This window comes from Osmerus mordax, chromosome 8 (genome assembly GCF_038355195.1).
Source record: "Osmerus mordax isolate fOsmMor3 chromosome 8, fOsmMor3.pri, whole genome shotgun sequence".
NCBI lineage: Eukaryota > Metazoa > Chordata > Actinopteri > Osmeriformes > Osmeridae > Osmerus > Osmerus mordax.
This window is the reverse complement of record NC_090057.1, coordinates 14701535-14722334: the sequence shown is the minus strand read 5'-3', so window position 1 is coordinate 14722334 and position 20800 is coordinate 14701535. Positions and strand designations below refer to the sequence as shown.

At 48.8% G+C, this 20800-nt stretch overlaps 1 protein-coding gene across 3 annotated transcripts in view; it reads left to right on the top strand.

The window, feature by feature from the left end:
• Positions 1–19191, top strand: part of hivep2a (HIVEP zinc finger 2a) — a 56039-nt gene extending 36848 nt beyond the window's left edge. For all 3 annotated transcript variants that reach the window (XM_067241251.1, XM_067241252.1, XM_067241250.1), the window contains 8 exons: positions 620–753; positions 6263–6628; positions 6733–11979; positions 12141–12292; positions 13173–13348; positions 13588–13689; positions 14194–15053; positions 16056–19191. In XM_067241251.1, coding sequence (XP_067097352.1) covers positions 7021–11979; positions 12141–12292; positions 13173–13348; positions 13588–13689; positions 14194–15053; positions 16056–16883 — 7077 coding nt within the window. In that variant the 5' untranslated portion in view covers positions 620–753; positions 6263–6628; positions 6733–7020 and the 3' untranslated portion in view covers positions 16884–19191. The remainder of the gene's footprint in view (positions 1–619; positions 754–6262; positions 6629–6732; positions 11980–12140; positions 12293–13172; positions 13349–13587; positions 13690–14193; positions 15054–16055) is intronic.
• Positions 19192–20800: the final 1609 nt, after the last annotated feature.

Below are 20800 nucleotides of genomic sequence, written 5' to 3'. Positions count from 1 at the left end.
GGGGGGGGTGGAGAGACAGAAAAAGATAGAGAGGGAAGAATTGAGAGGGGGGGGGGGTAACAGAGACTTTGCTGGTTACTAGTGGGGACAATACATTTAAATCTTCCGTGCTGTGAACAAGTGACCTGTAGCCAGTTGATCCCAGGTTTATTTGGTAAGAGCTGTCTGCATCCTGTTTTGATTGGAGGAGGTCCCCGACACTTCCTGTGTGAATTGGTGTCACACACGTGGGCTCCCGACGTCATTGGCCGTGCCGGTGTGTGGGAGGCCAAGAGAGGCCCTTTCATACGAGGTGTCAATCCTTGCAGTTCTTAGTGTGCGTAAGGGGAATGAGTGTGAGGGCACGACAGCAGTTGAGGTGTGGCGGTAAACTCTGCTGTATGAGTTTCGCATGTCAATCGGACACAGAAATGACCAAATGAAGCAGACATTTGCCTTCACTGTTCCTTGCCAGTGAATCTCTGCAGTGGTATATAATATACTACATTTGTTACAGTGTAGTGACTGTGTTACAGTATAGCAGGTTAACAGTGTAGTGACAGTGCAACAGGAGTATACAGCAGTGTGAACGTTTAGCAGCATTGTAACGGTGTGTTTCACCTCTTGTGTCTCTCTACAGAGGTTTGGGTGGCATCTGAGGGCTGGCTGAAGGCTCCTGACCTCCTCCCTGCCCTCCTGACCCCACCAAACCACGGGAACCCCACAGCCAGAGGACTGGGAGATCCCCAAGAAAAAAAAGAGTAATCCTCAGAGGTGAGTTCACACACACACACGCTTAAAGAAACACACACACCAACACACACATACACTCACAGACCCCAGAACCAGACCTTGCCACCTCCCTGGCAGATGTCCCCCCCCCCTCTCCTGTGGTGTTGATCTGGGATCATGTTGACCATATAGTTCCTGCTTGTTTTGCTCCCTCTCTGGATGGAAAGTCCAGCGTTGAAATAGCTGGAAGTTATGATGTACACTGTTCCACAGGCTGCGCCCAGAATAGTACAATAGCCTAGTGATGGATGTGTCTGTGAGTTGTCTGAGATCTTGTCGTCACAAAGGACCAACGTTTGGAAGGAAGGAATATAGTTACTGAGATTTTAGGATGTGTTCAGGTTGTGTTTAACTAGCGCTTAAGGTTGCTAGTCACTGCTGTCTTGAAACTAGCCGTTTTCATGAGCTTACATGGTAACCTAGCAGCTAGTGCCACAGGTGAGAAGAGGAGAGAGAAGGAATGGAGGAGAGAGAGAAGTAAAGAAGAAGGGTATATATGAGGCTGTCAATGAAGCATGGTGTGGTAAGTGGAGTCACCGGTGAGAAAGACAGTTAATCAGACTCTGTACAGCTGTTTCCAGACATTTCTGCAAAATGTTGTGGAAAATGTAATGAAGGCTAGCTGGGTAATGGTTTCAAGCTTCCACTCGTGGAAAATATGACAGTCTTTCCATTGACAATTAAGACCAACATGAAGCCCAGCTAGTTATTTTTTCTTCTTTTTTTCCTTTCCTACTTTTCCTTCCTCTCTCCTTCTCTTTCCCACCCTTCTTTCCGTCCATCAGTGGGATGTGTGGGGTTTTTATGCCGGGCTTAAATGAAAACATTAACTGTGAGCAGCTGTGCCGAGTTCCGCCACCAGTTAGCGTAGTTAGCATTAGCATGGTTAGCATTACAATTAGCGTAGTTAGAGTGGTTGGCGTGGAGCTTCATTATCTAACTGGAACCAGCAGGAGTCTCTCCCACAAAGAACCTTCATCCTACATGCATGTTTAGCCCCATACCCCTTCTGGTGAAGCATTTTCGATCTAAATGGGACACCCATTGGGATTCTACCGGCCAGGTTCACAGAAACCCTCCCCTGCCTCCCCCAGCCTCTGTGATTCTGTTCAAAAGTGATCAAGTGTCTTTAGTGAGACGTGCTAGAGTATGCCCTCATCTCAGACTGGGCTCCTGCTGTAGTAGCTGATCTGGACAGCTGCCTCCCTATGCTCCATCTCACAGTACAACTGCTGACCTACCTCTGTCTTTCACATTCTAATGTTTGACATGAAATGGTGCGCAGGGACCTGACCCTGGATCAGCTCTTCTGCTCTTGAGGTGCCATGTGAATTGCAGGCCCAGTCGTCTCTACTGTACCCCCCTCCCCCCTCCCACCATCTCCCGACCTCCTTGCCTCCATCACACAAGCCTAGCTGCTCTGAAGCCTCCCCACTGTGGCCTCCACAGAAGAGGAGAGTGTTTGTGTGTGTATGTGTGTGTGTGAGACAGGGTCAGTCTAGGGAAATGATGTCACCCTCTGGTTCGCATCAGACCTGTCCAAAGTCCACAGCCTGTTCTGGGCTAATTCATATTCAAGCCCTGTTGCTGGCGAGGCGGATGGATCTGCCTCCCTGGACGGCCCTGCCGCAGCGGTTAACCATAATGTGCATATATGCGTACTGATACGAGATCCCACTGATAGCTTTTCTTCTTCCATGCTGTGCAGTTTGCGCAGTTTCGTGCGTTGCGTTGTTTTGTGCATTGTGTACTACTATGTTGCGTTGTGTGCAGTTTGTGTTGTGTTTTATAACCAGTCTTTTCATAACGCCAAGTCAACAGCAGCACAGTGACCCCCCCGCCTGCCACCCTTCAGACAGTCTCCTCCTTCCTCCTACACAGCATCTGTCACCCCCCCCCCACACACACACACACACACATTGCTCACCCCGTCTCTAGAACACTTCTACCGCATCCCACACACACATTTATTTAGGAGAATGAGAGGGAGAGGGGAAGAGACAGCAAGAGAGAGAGAGAGAGAGAGAGAGAGAGAGAGAGAGAGAGAGAGAGAGAGAGAGAGAGAGAGAGAGAAAGAGAGAGAGAGAGAGAGTGAGAGAGACAGAGAGAACCTCCCTGGTAAATCTATCTTTGGTCGTGTACAAGTTCTCCCACTCCTACCTGCAGTCTGTCTGCTACTCTAAACAAGGCCTAACTACCAGATTTTTGTTGGATGAACTGAATCTTTCATAATAGACTTTTCAAAATATTCTTATAAGACATTCTAATTGAACCTATATGCACATATATTTCTGTATGGTTGTGGTGTCTTATGTATGTGTCTAGTGTATGTGAAATGTTTCGAGGGGCTGTGGTGTTTCTCCGTGTTTACGACCATCTGGTCCTTATTACATTGATGACTCCTCTCTTTCCTCTGCCTCGCCCACCCTATCTCTCTCTCTCACTGTATCCATCTACCCTTTTCCCCTTCTCTCTTTGCCTCTGTCTCTCCATATCTTTTTTTCAAGGACGATAGATAGCTATTAATATTGCTTCATGTTGCTGGGTTTCTTCACAATGCTGTGTGTGTTCGTACTGACAGTGGATGAGAGAAAATTTAAGATAACCTTAATGATTGAATGTTGTATGAATATGAATGCCTCGTACCTTTGGGGGGCATTTATTCACTACTGTCCATTCGTCCAAAAGACGAGGGGGCCAGGGGTCTATTTTCAGAGCTCTCTCGTGCAGCTTAGCCAGCCAGCTACAGCTGTAAAAGTTGCCTCCTCCAGTAATGAGCTGAAGCCTTCTATCCTCCTTGTCTCTCTCTCTCTTTCTCTCCCTCACTCTCTTTGCCCAGGTCAGGTCTTTGTTACCATAAACTCTGTAATTACTGAATGGAAACAATTAGCAGTTGGCTGAATAATTAACTGCCTCTCGCAACTGCTGTGAGGGCCCTGAGACTAAGACATACACCGATCCTGTTCAGAAACCAGAGCCCACCTGAACGGGCCCAGTGCAGAACATTTCTTCTGCACACTGTCACACCGATAGGCCCAAACGAAAGGAAGTGTGTGGGTGTGTTTGTGCAACCGAAGGGCTCCATGATTGACCTACTGTAGTAGATCAGCAAGGATCTAGGCCAGTTTGAGAGCATCCAGATCCTGATGTCCTCTCTGCCATATGCAAACCCCGGGCCTACATGCTCCCATCTCTGTGTTTTCACAAGCACCCGCTCAGGCCTAATAGCAGATGGTCATCAGCTTACATCAACAGAACCTCACGCACACATTTTTGACTTGCAAAGCAGGGTAGGCAGTGCAGAGGTCTGGGGTGCGGGTGGAGAGCCTTTTACTGTTCACTGTTACAGCTGTGCAGCTAGCTAGCTAGTGCCGACCTGTCTGATAGAGAGAAAGAAAGTGAGGGGGGGTTAGAAAGAAGTGACAGATGGACGGAGAGAAAGAGAGAGGAGGGTTGGAGTGAGATAATATCTCGGGAAAGAGAGAGATGGACATTCGGGGTGTTTCTAAAGTACATATTTTGGCCACAGATTAAAATCCTCAGTCTGTTTTAGTTTAGTTCACACTCCTCTGGTTGATATATTAATTTATGGGTTTGCTGTCTGCTACGGTGTCCTGTGGCGACCCCTTGGACTGATGGCCACACACACACATACACACACAGTTCTGCTTCAAATACTTTTACTGCATCTTTCTGTACAAACACTCCTACCTCAATTCTATATAAACTGCAGCCTTATGAGGACGAGTGTACTACCTATGATTTCAGTGAGGAACCCCCTTGAAGGCTAGCTCTTTGTCTGGCTACAAAGGGGCCGTGCTTTAGCGCCAAGGGCTGGCTAAAACCCCCCTGGGCTAAGAGCCTCCCACACTGCTACATATCCTCCACCAGAGATGGAGGTGGGAAGATGTGCTCACACACACACACAGCTCCACCCCAGATATAACTAATATTAGTATGGTAGCAAAGTTTTAAACCCACACACTACACTTTCTGTTGCTCGAGTGTGGCAGGGGCTATCGATCTATCCGTGCGTGTGTGTATGTGTGTGTGTGTGCATTATTTGCTTTGGGCTATATATATACCGCACATGGATATCTCCAATATGCATAGATTATGCGTGCATCTGCTCGGCAGACCAAGTTTGCGTGAGACAGGTCAGTCTATCAGACTGTGGAGAGCAGCTTACATAAAGTACTTGAATCATCTAGGCAAGGGTTGCTGTTTATATCCATGAGGATGTGCTCTTACCTACTCTATTGAGAGGTGCCCTCACCACACTCTTGTGTGTGTGTGTGTGTGTGTGTGTGTGTGAGGTGCCCCCACCACCACGCTCTGCTTCGTTGCCTGTCCCACGCACACTTCCTCCAGATGCTCCACTTGAAAAGGATGCCAATGGATATTCTCACCCACACTCACAAAATAGGACATGGTTTTTCACCGGCAATGAATAACACTTTATATAACCCATTCAGCAGGCTCTCTTTCACTGGAAATTGCTTGCCTTATGCAACACTTAGTTTCATCAATGGTTTGAGACGATGATGTATCCGCAGATGGAAAAATAGTTGACGGAGAAGCTCAGTACATCGCTAAGGCTTACATATCGAAGAAAAAAACAAACGTAGCCTGTTTTATGATGGCAACGTCCAAGTGTTTACTTTTACATTTTAAACCCATAGGGCAATGGTGTTGTCATGCTTAGACGTGCAGGTTAACCTCATTGTGCTTGCTCAGGTGAAAGTACATTCTCAGAGTTCTCCCATGTAGAACATAAACTGTACAGTTCTTGATTCCATTGCACCACTGTAATATGAATCTTACTGTAATCTATTGCTAAATGGAATTTGGAACAGTATATTATTGGTGTATACATGTGTGGGTAAATGAGAAATGAGAGGTCTGGTTTGTTCTCAACTTAGTGTCTAAGCTCTGGGTTCCACACACTGCTACCCTGCTGCTGGCCCACATTCCTCCTGTGTAATACCATGGAGGAGAAGGAAAACAAAACTGGTCCAACGATACTGTTTAAGGTTCTATAAATACACCAAGTTTTCTGACAGGGTTATTTTTAGCATGCATGTTAGGCCTCAAGACTTGAGCGTCATACACACACATCTTTTTATGTTCCTTCCATGCCCCTGTCAGCACAGAAACACTGTGTGTGTGTGTGTGTGTGTCGCAATCAGAAAAAAAAGTACAGTACAAAAAAAAGGTTAAAGTGCAGTTTCAGCTGGTTGGCCTTCCCAGAAAGACAGTGTTGGTTCTGTGTTCAGGTATTGGTCTGGTCCCCTCAGACTGAGGGTGTGTTTATATCCTGTCAGTTTGCCTTTATGCGCTGTGCGCGTACGTATACAAAGTCAAAGATCAAACACAGGTAACCATAGAGGAGAAGGTGCCGCTCCTGGCTGTTCCTTTCATCACACCCCCGCACGTACAATGTGTGATGTCACTTCCCCTAGCTATTTTTATGCCTTTGTGTCTTTTTAAGAACTGCGTGGGCCTCGCTGTCACTGATGACTCACAGCTCGGGGGAGGGGGCGGTGCAATCTGCTAACTGCACTGCGAAGTGCTCACATTCAGAATCTCAACTTAGATCTACGCCTTATGTGCCATCCTACCTTCATTCCAATGTCTGGCCCGGCACACAAACTGGGATCTTTGTAGGGTATGGTATTGTTAACGGTTGACTGATATGAATCCAAATGTATGATGAGAGTTGAGTTTAATGACACTTTAAGGCAAGGAAGTTAGTGTTGTTTTGCTTTAAATCTCAAAAAATCGGTATTTGTCTCTCTTAGGTCTGTTGAAGAAACTTCAGCGGAAGCTGTGAGAAGAGGTACTTCAAGCACTTAAAGTAAGTGTCAACTTTTAGGATTGGATGTGATTTACCATAAGGCATAATATTGAGAATATCACTCACTCCTTTACTTCTCTTTCTCTTCTTACGAAACCCTTCAGATCACACAAGCGCAAAGGATTTTGATATTTTCGGTTGAACAGGGACAGAGCGGGTAAGACGTCTCTAGTATGATTGACAGAGGGAAGGAGTTCTAATGCTGACCTCTGACAGTCGTCATCCCTCCAGATTGGAACACCGTCCTAGCTGCTATGGCAGAACCCTGTATCTGACAACCCAAGCTGTGACAGCACTTGACATGCCTGCTTGCCGCAGTTTAGACTTCTAACAGCCGACACTCCTAAGAGAACACCCCCTTCCCTCCTCCTCTAACCTACGTCAAGAGGACCATGGAGCCTCGTGAACCCGCTGCTGCTCAGAAGGGCCCATCGGAGGGGCGAGACAAGGCCCCGCTCCAGAGGAAATGGGCGTCTGAGCCCTCGTCCGCGGGCTCCAAACGAAGCACTTTTGCTGACCCCAACGTCAAGCGCCACTCACACCTCGAGAGTTTACCTTGTGGCGCTGGCGCTGGTGTGGCACACAAATATGGCGGCGGAGGTGGTTCCATGAAGCTGCTCTCCTCTACCATTGGTCAGTCATCTCAAGACAGTCAGTATGCACAGGCCAAGGCCAAGCATCAGGCCCAGGTCTTCCCCCAGGGCTACCCCTACCAGCTTGCCCAGCCCTACCCACAGCAACCCATGCAGGAACGCTTCCTATCCGGGGCCAAGCCCCAACCTGGTCTGGAGCCCCACGCCTGGCCCTTTGCTGGTCAACTGCCCTCAGAGGACCTCTACCCTGGACACTCCCGTCCACACGGAGCGGGATTTCCACGGCAGAAGTCGCCCAGCCTGCCCAGCTCTTTCAGCCAGTACTCCCAGTCTGGCCCAGAGCCCCCGGAGGAGGGCTACAAGAAGGAACAGAAGCCCAAGAAGCCAGGGAAATACATCTGCCACTACTGTGGCAGGGCCTGCGCGAAACCCAGCGTTCTGAAGAAGCACATCCGATCTCACACTGGGGAGAGACCCTACCCCTGTGTGCCCTGTGGTTTCTCCTTCAAAACCAAGAGCAACCTGTACAAACACAGGAAGTCCCATGCCCACGCCATCAAGGCGGGGCTGGTGCCCTTCTCCGACATAGGAGCAGGACGCGGGGATGTGGATCAGGCGTCCTCACTGGGGGAGGCCGAGGCACACTCAGACGGGGAACAGAGCACGGACACAGACGAGGAAGGAGTGGAGGCCTCCATGCTCCTGGACAAAGGGAGTCCCATCCCACAGATCTCCTTTGAATCTGACAAGAGATCCATGGACAAGGGAGGGGAGCCAGCGTATGCAGATGCAGCGGAGGAGCTGGCATTGATGTCGATGAAAGTGCCTATTTTAATTGTCCCCAAACAGGGGATCCCCTCCACGGGCATGGAGTGTCCTCCCTTCACCGACCTTAAGGGGGTTCACATCAGCTCTCTGGTGGGTCGGGGAGGGGACGACTCACCCACCATCAAGCAGCGCTTGGCCCTGAGGCTAGTAGAGAAGAAGGGGCAGGACTCTGAACAGTCTCTCAACCTCCTCAGCCCCCACAGTAAAGGCAGCACTGACTCTGGGTATTTCTCCCGTTCCGAGAGCGCAGAGCAGCAGATCAGCCCACCCAACACCAACGCTAAGTCCTACGAGGAAATTATGTTTGGTCGGACCTGGTACTATCGGCCAAACTCCAGGTCCAGGCAATCTATCACCGTGGGGATGGCTGGCCAGGACCCCAGCATGGTCAGTCTGGGCAAGGCTGGCACCATTCTTGAGGTTAGCATGGGTAAGATCTCTGAGGATCACATATTCTTCAAGGGGGACTGCTTAGGAGAGGACGGACAGCTGCTGCCAGGCGTTGACCCCAAGCAGTACCCTACAGGCCCCTGCCAAAGCAACACCGGGCTGTTGGAGGCCCCCAGCGACTCTGCAACTCTGATCAGGAGCAACTCCATGCCAACCTCGTCCCCCACCAACCTGAACGTGCCCCCGGGCATCCGCGGCAGCCACTCCTTCGATGAAATGATGACATCGGACGATGTCTTCTACCCAGGAAGCGGTCTGAGGAGGCTCAGGCGACAGGCTGCCTTTGAGCACTCTGCTCACGAAAGCCACGGAGAGACTGACGTCTACGGAAACATCCCCAGGAATGCCCCCGGTTCTGTCGCACTTAAAATGGGGGAACGCAGCTCGGGGCTGCCAGAACATCCTGCCTACAGCCCGTATGGTACCAAGGTAGGAGTGATGGAGAACACCACACGTAAACGCAGGAAGGAGAAGAGTGTTGGGGATGAGGAGGACAGTCCAGGACATTGCGACAGCAGCTGTAGCGGCTCTGTGGAGATGCTGGGGGACTATGATTGTAAACAGAGCAGTCAGGACAACTCAAGGGCCACCCCCTCCATTTACAGTGCACATAGCCAATCAGACAGCTTTGACACATGCACAAGTATGTGTTCGGAGGACATTGTTTTAGTCCCGGAATCCGATCGCAAGGCAGCCGGTAACGTCATCTCAGTCATTCAGCACACCAACTCCCTCAGCCGGCCAAACTCTTTTGAGAAATCCGAATCATTTGAGCAACCCGTTTACCAGCAAGATAAGCCCTCCACACAGTACTCTGAACAGTCTGATGGTGAGAACATTGAAGATCAGGTCCAGAGTCCAGAGTCACTGTTGAGAACTGAGAGCATGGAGCAGCATCAACAGAGTGACAGCGAGCTAGCCGCTAATGTGACATCCACTGACCAGAGCTATCACATCCCCCACAAGCTGGTCCGGCAGCCCAACATCCAAGTGCCTGAGATCAGGGTGACAGAGGAACCAGACAAGCCCGAGAAAGAGCCGGAAGCTCCGGTGAAAGAACCGGAGAAGCACGTAGAGGAGTTCCAGTGGCCCCAACGCAGCGAGACCCTCTCCCAACTCCCCACTGAAAAGCTACCCCCGAAGAAGAAACGTCTGCGCCTGGCAGACCTGGAGCATTCCTCTGGGGAGTCCAGCTTTGAGTCCACCTGCACAAGCCTGTCTCGCAGCCCAAGCCAGGAGAGTAACCTGTCTCATTCCTCCAGCTTCTCCATGTCCTTTGAGCGCGAGGAGGGCCTGAAATCCGCCTCCCCCACCAAGCAGGATGAGTTGGCCAGGCAGTCTGAGTTTCTGACCGTCCCAGGTAGTGGACATTCCCTCTCCATCCCTGGTCAACACCAGCAAAGGGAGATGAGAAGGTCCTCGTCAGAGCAGGCTCCATGCGCACTGCCTACAGAGGTACCTGAGATTCGTAGCAAGTCTTTTGACTATGGGAGCCTGTCTACCTCCTCCAGACAGGGGGAAATCTACTGCAGTGCGTCCGCTATGAAGGAGAGGAGACGGGGCTACCTGGTCAGGCAGGCCTCTCTGAGTGTCTACACAGAGACGGTTGTCCACGAGGCAGGAGGAATTGAGGTGGCCATCAAACAGGAGCATCCAGATCACGGAGCCTCCCACACAGCCTGGCCAAGCCCCACTACCTCCTCTCCCAGTGCTCCAACCAGTGAAGTAGCCAGGTCAAAGAGGCTCGGACAGACAAGCTTAGGGCCCCACCACCTTCATTTGCAGCACAGTACTAGCGAGGACAGCCAGCAGGAGGAGCCCCCACTGTACCAGAGGCCCCCACGTCTGCCCGGCCAGGCTTCAACCGAGGGAGAGCATTTGGGTCACGAGGTTATGACACAGGATGCGATGCAGTATTCATCTCTCCAGGGGGGTCTGGCTTCGCTGCCCTTTTTGCCCATGCAGCCCGGTCTCTTCTGGCATCCAGAGTCCACCCAGAGACACAAGCAGCACCTGGCGTTCCAGACACACCCGCTCCACAAGCAGTTACATATCAGGCAGCCTAATCTACCCCACGTACTCCAGCAGAAAGCCCATGGCCCTGCCCATCAATCCATACAGCAGATACAGGAGCAGTGTGGCAGTAAAGGAGATGGTGTCAACAATGTTAACAGCGGTAGCAGCTACCCCTTCCCCTCCAGGCCCTCCCCCCAGAACTTAAGCCCGCTCCATTCCCAGGTGTCCCTGACCACCACTAGCACCCTGCTAATCCAGCAGGGCCAGCCCATCTTCGCCACCCAGAATGCAGGCTCCCAGGCGTCTTTGCCTCCCGGCCTCCGGGTCCCAGTCAGGATCCAAACTCACGTGCCATCCTATGGAAGTGTTACGTACACAAGTGTTTCTCAGATGCTTGGCCCCCATGGCCAGGAGTCTTGCTGCACTTCAGCATCCCTCCTAGGCGGTTCTTCCAAATCAGGGATGGGCTTTAACCTGGCGCAGATCCTGGGTCAGCCGGGATACCCCCTATGGAAGAGTCCAGAACCGTTGCCCGGGCGACTCAACACAGGGATCCCGCTGTCTCTGACATCGGGTACCATCTCGACCACAGACGCCTCATCCAGCCTGGGTGGCGGCAAGCGCATGCTGTCCCCAGCTAGCAGCCTGGAGCTCTTCATAGAAACCAAGCAGCAAAAGAGAGTGAAGGAGGAGAGGATGTATGGACAGATTGTGAAGGAACTGAGCGCCGTTGAGCTAAGTACCTCCAAGGAGGAGAGGAGGTCATTAAAGAGCGAAAGCTCCATGGACGATCTGGAGAGGATGTCCTCCTCACCCCCGGTGGATTTCCCTGACTCTAACAGGATCCCAGTCCGTTCCTCAGCCTCCCACCTGCCCGAAGTGCCCCCAGTGGACAGCTTCACCCCCCCTCTGCAGATCGTCACCGACTCCCCCAGCCAGAGGGACACGGAAGGGAGAGCCAGCTCACCAGAGGACCTGGATGTGGATGACTCCACTCGCGAGGCCAGCACCAGCCCCCAGTCCATGGTCTCTCCCTCGGACACTCCCGACCCCCCAGACTCCAAGCATGCCCTGGCCAATAAGATCCCTGTCAACATGCTGGTGCAGCTGGCTGCCAACCAGAGCGTGACGGCGAGAGGTGGCACCCTCCTCCTGACAGATCTGGCGGACGTACACCAGCTATTCCAGTTCCCCAGTCTGAGGACCACCACCAGTGTCTCCTGGTGCTTCCTAAACTACACCAAGCCCAACAACAGCCAGACCACGCCTCTGACGTCGGTCTACGGCTCTTGGTGCGTAAGCTCCTACAACCCCAACCCCCTGAGCCTGAGCACCAAGGCTATGCTGGCGCTGCTGTGTTCCAAACAGAGGAGGAACACTGAGACCTACACCATGGCTGCCATGAGCATACCTGGCGAGGGGAAGCTGGTTTCCTCCCTGGCCTGGAAACAGAGGATTGAACAGGTAAACACAACGATAAAACCAAGCTGGTTGAGTAAAACGAGGGGCTAAAAATAACACAAATCTTGTCAGTTTGACGATTCACTCTTTTAGACCAATTTGCATCCATTACATTTTGTGTTTGTTGAGCTGTGTCTCACTGATTGCGTGTTTGTTTCTCCCAGGTAAAGCCAGAGCACATGCAGACTGATGTGAGCAAATATGGGAAGAAAATGAAAAGCCAGATGTCCCGGGAGAGGAGCAAGGAGGAGCATGGGGAAAAGGAGAGCTCCTCCAAGCAGGCTGAGCCTACACGTATCAAGATCTTCGAAGGAGGGTATGTCAAGATGGCTGATAACCACCATTAGAGTTTAGAGGGTAGGCCTTTTATCAGCATGGTGGCTCCTTTAGAGCAAGATGCCTTACTTTAGGTTTTCCGATTGCGGTCTGTTTAAGAACGACAACAGCAGCTGATGCTGAATATATTTTTTGTCATGTGATAATTTGCTTTACACATTGAATGACTTGTCTGAGGCTCTTCAGATGTGAGCATTTTAAAACACTGTGGTATTTCGAAGTGAAGCAAGACTTGATAACTTCATGATTATTAACTTCATGACCACCCATGCCCTGGGTGGTTCCCTCTGACATATCGTGGTTTCTTCATTAGAGATGGTTGACTAGAAGAATAGCCTTTTCAGATGGTATTTTTCTCATTTTCTGTTCTGCTTTGGGATTACTGAAGACAGTACTGCACAATTGAATACAACTTTATTGTCCCCTGAGGACACTTTGTGTGTAGAATGAAAACAGAGACAGAATAATGTCAACAACAGTCAGTCTAGAGCAGATGGTGCAGAAATAGCCTGCAAGTCCACCTTTCCTTCTCTCTCACTCAGGGCTACACACATGAATACATTTTAACATATTATTTTCCAATCATAAGACATTTTCACATTTCTTGAAATGATATCCTTCTCATGATCTTACCATGTGTAGTCGGCGCAAAGAGAAACCCCATCCAAACTCCAGTTCCTAACTGAATCCAGCTGTCTAAATGTCTCAGAGTCATCCATAGTTGCAATTGGCCCAAAACCATTTTCTCTGAGTAGTAAAATGCAGGCTCTGTGTGTGTAGTGTTGTGTTTGATGTGTGGACTATTAGCCTTTAGAACGCCTGCAGCCACTCAAGGGCTATTTGATGTGTTTGGATTACAGGTACAAGTCCAACGAAGACTATGTTTACGTACGCGGCCGAGGAAGGGGGAAGTACATCTGTGAAGAGTGTGGCATCCGCTGTAAGAAGCCAAGCATGCTGAAGAAACACATCCGAACGCACACCGATGTCAGGCCCTACGTCTGCAAGTTTTGCAACTTTGCTTTCAAGACCAAAGGTAGGTTTCACGGCTCCCTTGTCTCTCTTTCCTTCCTTCCATCCATCTCTTGTAACCACACGTATGCTAATGAACGCCTAGTTTCTCAGCTCAGCCCAGCCTGACAGTTCAAACCAAAAATAAGGATCATGTTGAAAGAGAGGTTCTGTCAAAGTGGAAATGCACACATCTGTCATCTAGTCTGTCGGTCTCACCGTCTGTCAAGCAGGCTGTCTAATAGCCCTGCCTCTGTCCCTCAGGGAACCTGACCAAGCACATGAAGTCCAAGGCCCACATGAAGAAGTGTCTGGAACTGGGTGTGTCTGTTTCATCTGTGGAGGAACTGGAAACAGAGGACGCAGGTAAGCGTCTCACTTCACACTGTTGTTGTTGATAACCTGGGTCTCTGCCTCAGTGAAGCGCAATCCATCATGCATACAGTTATGTCAGACCAACAGAACATCCTCATGGACACTTGGGGATTAAACTGTGGTTTGAAACCTGTGATCCTGGTTTCAAACCACCTCTGCTACACAGAGAGGAGGCTAAATTGGCCAGTAAGCTGCCCTGCTTGAGTTCAGTGGAATAAATCCCTCTCTGCCAGGCTCCATGTAAAATCATCAGCGATCACAGTTTTAAGATTGTACTGCTTGGTTGGTTGGCTGGGCAAAGCGAGTTTTTCTCCAGTAGAAATAAACTGCAGTCACTGGAACAGATTTGGAAAACCACCCCTCTATTTGCGTTTCCTGTTTTTCGAACTTCTGTATTCAGATGAAATCTGTTTATTGTCTACTGTATATGAACAGATGTCGTCTTAAAAATGTTTCCTCTGCTCATAAAACCTCTCTATGGTGCTTCTTTTTCAGATAACCCTGAGGACGGCCAGAGGGATTCTGGGAAGATGGTGGGCATCATGTCGGAGCATCAGTTTTCCGACGCAGACGACTCAGATGGTGGTGAGGAGGACGGGGACGAGATCGATGACGATGACGAAGACGACGACGAGTACGACGGGGACTCCACCCCCAAGACGCGCTCTCGTAGCACCAGCCCACTGCCGTACGGTCTGCCCCCCAAGCCGGAACCTTTGTTTGGCTACTTGACCACGCTGCCGAGCATCCAGATCACATCTCTGTCAGCGGCCAACGAGTGTCCTGGGGGCCAGGGCCAGATGGCGCAGTACCAGCGTCTCCTCCATGGGGCGCTGGGCGAGGCCTACAGGAGTCGTCTGGACGTCCCCAGCTCCATGGACGAGGACCCCCTCTGCACCGAGCACTCCTCCTTCGACCCATCCTCCTCTCGCCTCTCCTCACCCGGCCTCGACTCCTCTCCACTCCGCGAGCCCTCCCCCACCTCCTGCACCTCCCGCCGGTACCTCTCCCCCCGGAGAGACCTCTCTCCCCGTGGCCGTCTCTCCCCCAGGCGAGACGCCTCTCCCCTCAGGCACATCTCCCCAAAGAGAGACCTGGCCTTACGCCGTGACCTCTCACCCAGGGGTCACCTCTCACCTCTATCTCACCCGGGAAGGCCCACCTCTCCAGGCAGGGACCTGGCAGTGCGCAGGGAACTGTCCCCGAGAAGCCGCCACAGGGGCATGATCAGACCTGTATCGCCGCGTAGGGGCTCGCACCACCACAGCGCCCCATGGAGTCTGGGTCAACACCTACCCACGGACTCACTGTCCATGGGGGGCCAACGCAGCAGGAGTGCAGTGCACACGGACAAGGTAGGCTGGAATCACTAGCAGGCACCCCTACAACCACCTAACATAATCTCACCTATCTTCTGGTGCCTATCTCGGGGTACGGTCGATTCAGTTGGGCACAGTCATTCTATTCAGGGGTGTTCGTCAATCAGATCGGACAAACGTTGAGCATTTGAAGTAGTATCCAGCTCGCCACTATGTTCTAATAAGCTCCGTCCAAGCTCCCCAACCCCCCCCCCTCCGCCCCCCCCCCCCCCCCCACCCCACCCCCGTGGCGCTATGCAGCACTGACGCAGCCCCCCCAGGACTGAGATGGTGGTTCTTTCCGCCTTCCAAAGACAGAAAAATACAACTTCAGTTAAAAAGGCACAATGGGAGTCGCGCAGGCACAGTGCGGAGTGCTGCTCTTGCAGTCTCAACCTCTCCCTGGATCTGTCTATTTATATATCTGGCCAATTAGTCTTCTCTAGAGAGGCAAGGAAATGCAGTGTTGGGAGGCTGAACCATTCTTCTTACTGTTGGCCATCTGGATGCTGTCCACCCCACAGAGAGAGAAAGACAAAAAAAGGGGGGGGGATAAGTCATATGGCAGTCTTGGACCTTCTTTCCCTCCCTCCCTTTCTCTTGCTCTTTCTCTCTGTGGTTATTACAATCTGTTTTTCTTCTTAAGAGCCTTGTTAAACTCCATTTCCCAGCAAGCACAGTTCAAATAAAGCCTTAAACAGTCCACTTTTTCAGCTGGGTATCTTTTTACCATTTTCCTAATTCATATTTGGTTCTTTTTTAAGATGCTCATAGTTAGGAATTTAGCAGATTTTTCCTACCCAGAGTCTTGTCCTAGGGATGACCTAACGATTTCTTGGACCAAACTGAGCAATGCCTCAGCATAGCAATGTGCATGATGGCCTCCAACATATGAAACTCCCTTTTTTCAGACTAGCATGCTCTACAAACACTTACAGCCATGTTTTTTCCGAGACTAAGATGGTAGCAAACCGGTCTCTCTCTGTCTTTCTTTCCCAGGACCAGAGGAGGAAGGAGGGTAGCCGAGACTCCCCCAGCCCACCCCATCAGGTTCTGTTCAGTCATCTACCCCTCCACTCCCAGGTACAGCTGCGGTCACCCTTCCCCATGATTCCTATTGGTGGAATCCAGATGGTCCACTCACTCCTGGGCCAGGTCCCTGGCCATGCCCACCAGAGCCAGTCCCGCCTCCCGCTCCAGAAGAGTACCTCCGAGGAGTCGAATGCCAGCGAGACTTCCTGTCACATGGCCGAGGGCCAAGGGGTCAAGGGTTCACCGCCCTGCTCGTGTGACTCGCCCCAGCAACAGCAGGAGAGGATGATGACCTCGTCATCCCCAGCCGGCCACTCGCCCGGGCTGGTCTCGGCAGCACCAGAGCGGACTTGTCAGGACGTGGCGGAGGGTCAGGACAAGAAGCATCGGCACCAGCGGCAGGAAGAGAACATCCACACGTGCACCAAAGCCATCGCCTCGCTGTGTATCGCCTCCGAGGAGTCCCTGTCTTCCTCCGCCTTCACGGACCCCCCACGCCGCTCCTCCTCTCCCCTCCCCGCCCCCCTGGAGAGCGGAGCCCCCCCCACCAGGATTCAGCACTTTACTGGTTCCCCGGCCTTGTTGCCCCCCCACCCCTCCTGCGCTGACAACCCCCTGCCCATCGCGTCGAAGCCCGGCGGAGGATGCCCAAGCCTGGGCACAGCAGGGGGTCAGACCTCCCCCTACAGCCCAGGTCTGGAGGAGAGGGCCCTGGGTCAACAGTGCCCCGGAGACAGGCCAGCAAGCACAAAGAGAAGCAAAGAACTATCACAGGAGGATAGCTGGAACAGCTAGGATAGCCCAGAGGTGGTGAACCTCAGTAAAAAGGGAGGGAAGACGTGCAAACAGAGATCAGACCTTATACACACAAATTGTTTGTAAAAACACAAACAAACACATTTTGAAAAAACACTGCAACACATAGGATGGATCCACACACACATTTTCGAACATTTGGACATACACACACTCACATACTACTAGCATGCCAATGGACATGCACACAGACACTCACACACACAAAGACAGAAATATACCCAAACACACCCGCAAACTCGAAAAATGTCTTTAAACAAACAAATGACAATAAGTTGTAGTTTCAGTGTATGTGAATAGCATGCCTTTTCTATCCTGGTTTGCTATTTTAACAATTTGTTTCTTATTTAAAGTTTTAGATAATAAACATATGGTATATATGTTAACTTATATGAGCCTGACCAAAATTGCTAATGGCCTCTAGTCTGGTACGTTTGAATGGACAGATGTGTGTGCCTTTTCTTTACTTTGGTGCTTATTCTTCTTATAAGCATATTAAGCAGGAAGTTAATGTAAATATATCAAGTTTGTGTATCAGCTTTGTAATAAATGCAATTTACCTGTCTTTTTTGGACACCCCGAGTCTGAATGATGTGAAGTATCAATATATGTAAGGTTGCACTAAAACATATTTTTATATCAGTGAAAATTAAATGGCTTTTGTGTACAGCAGCAATTCTATAATACTATTTATTGTATCATGTTTCTTAAATTGTAAATTTTTCTTAATGTTGTGGATGCCTTTTATATGTAAAGCATGAGTTTTGCTATCGCTTCCGTAGAACAACAATATGTACACTGTAAAATGGCTTTATATGTTATGAGTATTTATATACATCTGAGTGATGCACTTTACTTGGAGGTATATACATATAGTTAAATTGACAAAAGTATAACTAGTATATGAATATATATACAGTATAGAACATATATCTGCACTTACGTTTTAGATTGACACCCACATACAGTATGGTAGTTGTTCTAAAGGCTTGTACATTTTCTTCTGTTGGCTGCATTGGCTACATTATTATATATATTTTTTTTATATATAAAGCATAGCTCTGCTCAGCATTATGTGAATGGATATGTGCACCTGTGCATCTCTGTTTTTAATTCAATGCTTACTGAAGTAGTAGTTAAATATTAAAGATAGGTTGATCTTCTGTGAATCACGTTGCTTGAAGTACTTGATTTCTTGGTTAGTACAGGGAACATTCCAATGTAAATAATTGAATTCCCTTAACACATACACAGTAGATGCATACACATACACAAGTACACACATACACCTTCATCTTTATACATGAGTTCGTCATGGGGGCATTGTCATCAGTCCACTGAATTGTCTTTTGTAACGGCTTGTTGTAAAAGAGAGCACACACACACAACCCGGCGAACTATGAAAAATGCACCTTAAGTTTCCTACAATGTGGGTTTGGTCCCAGAATATATCAGTTTTGGAATTGGGATTTAGAATCCAGTTGCTTTTAGGAACCTGTTTGTGATTAATCATCCCTAAAGGAATAGGAGTATAAAACCAGTGCACTCGTGTGTATATCTGTATTTTGTATGGTGTGTATACGATCTATGTCATTTAACTCTTTGGACATTTTTGTCATTAGTCCCTGGTATTCACTTAACTGATTTAAACATGTCTTTAAAATCTAAGGTATCGAAGCACAAATAATTGTATAGAAACAAAAAAAGAAAAAAAATGGTAAACCTTCATAAAAAGGGTAACTTTATGATGTTCAGTGGAAAAATACAATATCATGTACGACCCCGGTTTCAATGAATCACAGTACAAGTGGGAAAAAATATGGATTGTTGTTTTCAAATAAATATGACTACAATAATATACGCCTGTTCTTTTTGCCATCTGTTCTTGTTTGTCATCCTCCCTCCACCAGCAGTACGGCGACAACTATAACGAGGAGAGCTAGTGGTAGCTGTTCGGTTTTTATCATGGGAGAAGCATTAAAAATGTGGTCCTTCTAGCCTGAGGAGGGAAGATATCTTCTGGTATATCTGGCCAGTTCAAGAACCCACCAGTTTCCAGTCATTTGAGAAGCTGGAGACCAGTAAGGTTAAAATGATTGTGTGTTGTTCTCTATTGTCTTGGTGTCAGGGTTAGGGAGGATCTCCTGAGTTCCTGAGTTCTGTTAAGTTATTTGCCCTGAAGATTTTTTTCTGGGATTTAGTTGTAACTTTTAAGTACTTTTTACTGTAAATTCAGAAAGTAAAAATAACATTTGACTGTTTAAATTGAAGGTTAAATGACAAAAATGACCGGATATCCGTTTTGACATGTTTGCTCTACTTCATGTAGGCTGTCAATATTACACTCATGTTCAATGCATTTCATTGTTCTAGAATAAATACTCATTTGCCACACACAGTTTGGATCACTGTTTTCAAAACATAAAATTTCAGCTGTTTTCAGTTTTTCAGGTTTCAGTTTTTTGCACGTTATGGTCAGGTGTGGTATGTTGAAAAGGCTTTCCTAATATGTCACTACTGATATATGCCCTCTCATGTTAAAATGAGTACATTAGCAACATCACAGGTGAAAAGATATTGGGTTGCAGGGTCCCAGCTAAGCGTCAGATTTGTGCAACAGTTGCTCCAAGCCCTGAGGAGGTGAACCACAATAAAGAGAACATGTGCAAACGGAAAAGACGTTAACCTTACACACAGACCGAAATAGAGATGGAAACCAACACAAACAAACATACATGGTTGTAACACACCAAATGGACATACACACACTCATATACAACTAGTATACTAGGCGGAAGGTGAATTTAGGATGTCTCTGAGCCATTCCAGTATGTTGTTGGAGCTGGGTTCAAATAGGCCAACATACCCTCCACCACTGTATTACAGCACCACAGGTGCAACAGGAAATACTTCAACACCCAACTCCTGAGTGTATTCTCATGGGTGGAAACTTGTATTTGTGAAACCTCAAAGATCCTGTCGCTTAATGCTAAATTTAGTCTCTCCCGTTCAATCCGTATTCTGTCTACATCTGGCATGCCCCTACATGCTTTTAAGTTCACATCCTCACTGACACAACTGGGTTGTTTTGTTGATTTTCCTAAAAGTGATTTTTTTGATCACTGTAAATGCTAATGATCCTTAGCGTATTTTTAGTCCTGATTCATGTCTCGTCTTGATGCGCCCTTGATAGTGAGAAAGATTCACCAGAGAACTGTTTTAACATGAGCCCCTTTTGTGAAGGAGCACAGCTGGGGGCTGCTGTTTCAATCTTATACAACTGGTTGTAGGAGAAAAGCAGTTTGGAAGTTCTGAGGCAACTCAAGGTACGTTTGACTAAATAGAGTAGACCAAGTGAAGTTTGCCTTGAGGGAGATGGAGAGTACAATGCCCATATAAAACAAAGAAAAAGAAAACTGTACTACAACATAAACAAATTTCTCCCGTATGTACAGAAAGATAACTGTAAGCTGTCACCTGCTTGTTGACACAGAAAAAAAGCTTGTATTCACACCTGGGCTTCAGCTTGTGTCATTTTGGGTCACCACTCGAGTCTGAAAATACCTTCCTTTGTTTTATATTTACCGACATCATCACAATGACCTAGGTAAGATCCTTCGAACCTGTAGATATTGTCTAGATTAATGAGCAACACTTCATGGATGATTTAGAGACATTGGAAAAGTTGGTACAACACTCAGATTCCAGATTGTGGTTTTAAGGAGAAGTGAGGAATGTACTGTAACAACATTCTTTGTTTTATTCCTTCTTTTAAGAGGTGCTCAACCCCTCCCCTTCTTCTCCGCCAGTCACCCACACACCTCTGGGTATGGCTGTGAGAGGGGTAAAGGTATGGGTAGAAAAGAGGCAAGCTCCTACTCGTACACTCAAAATAT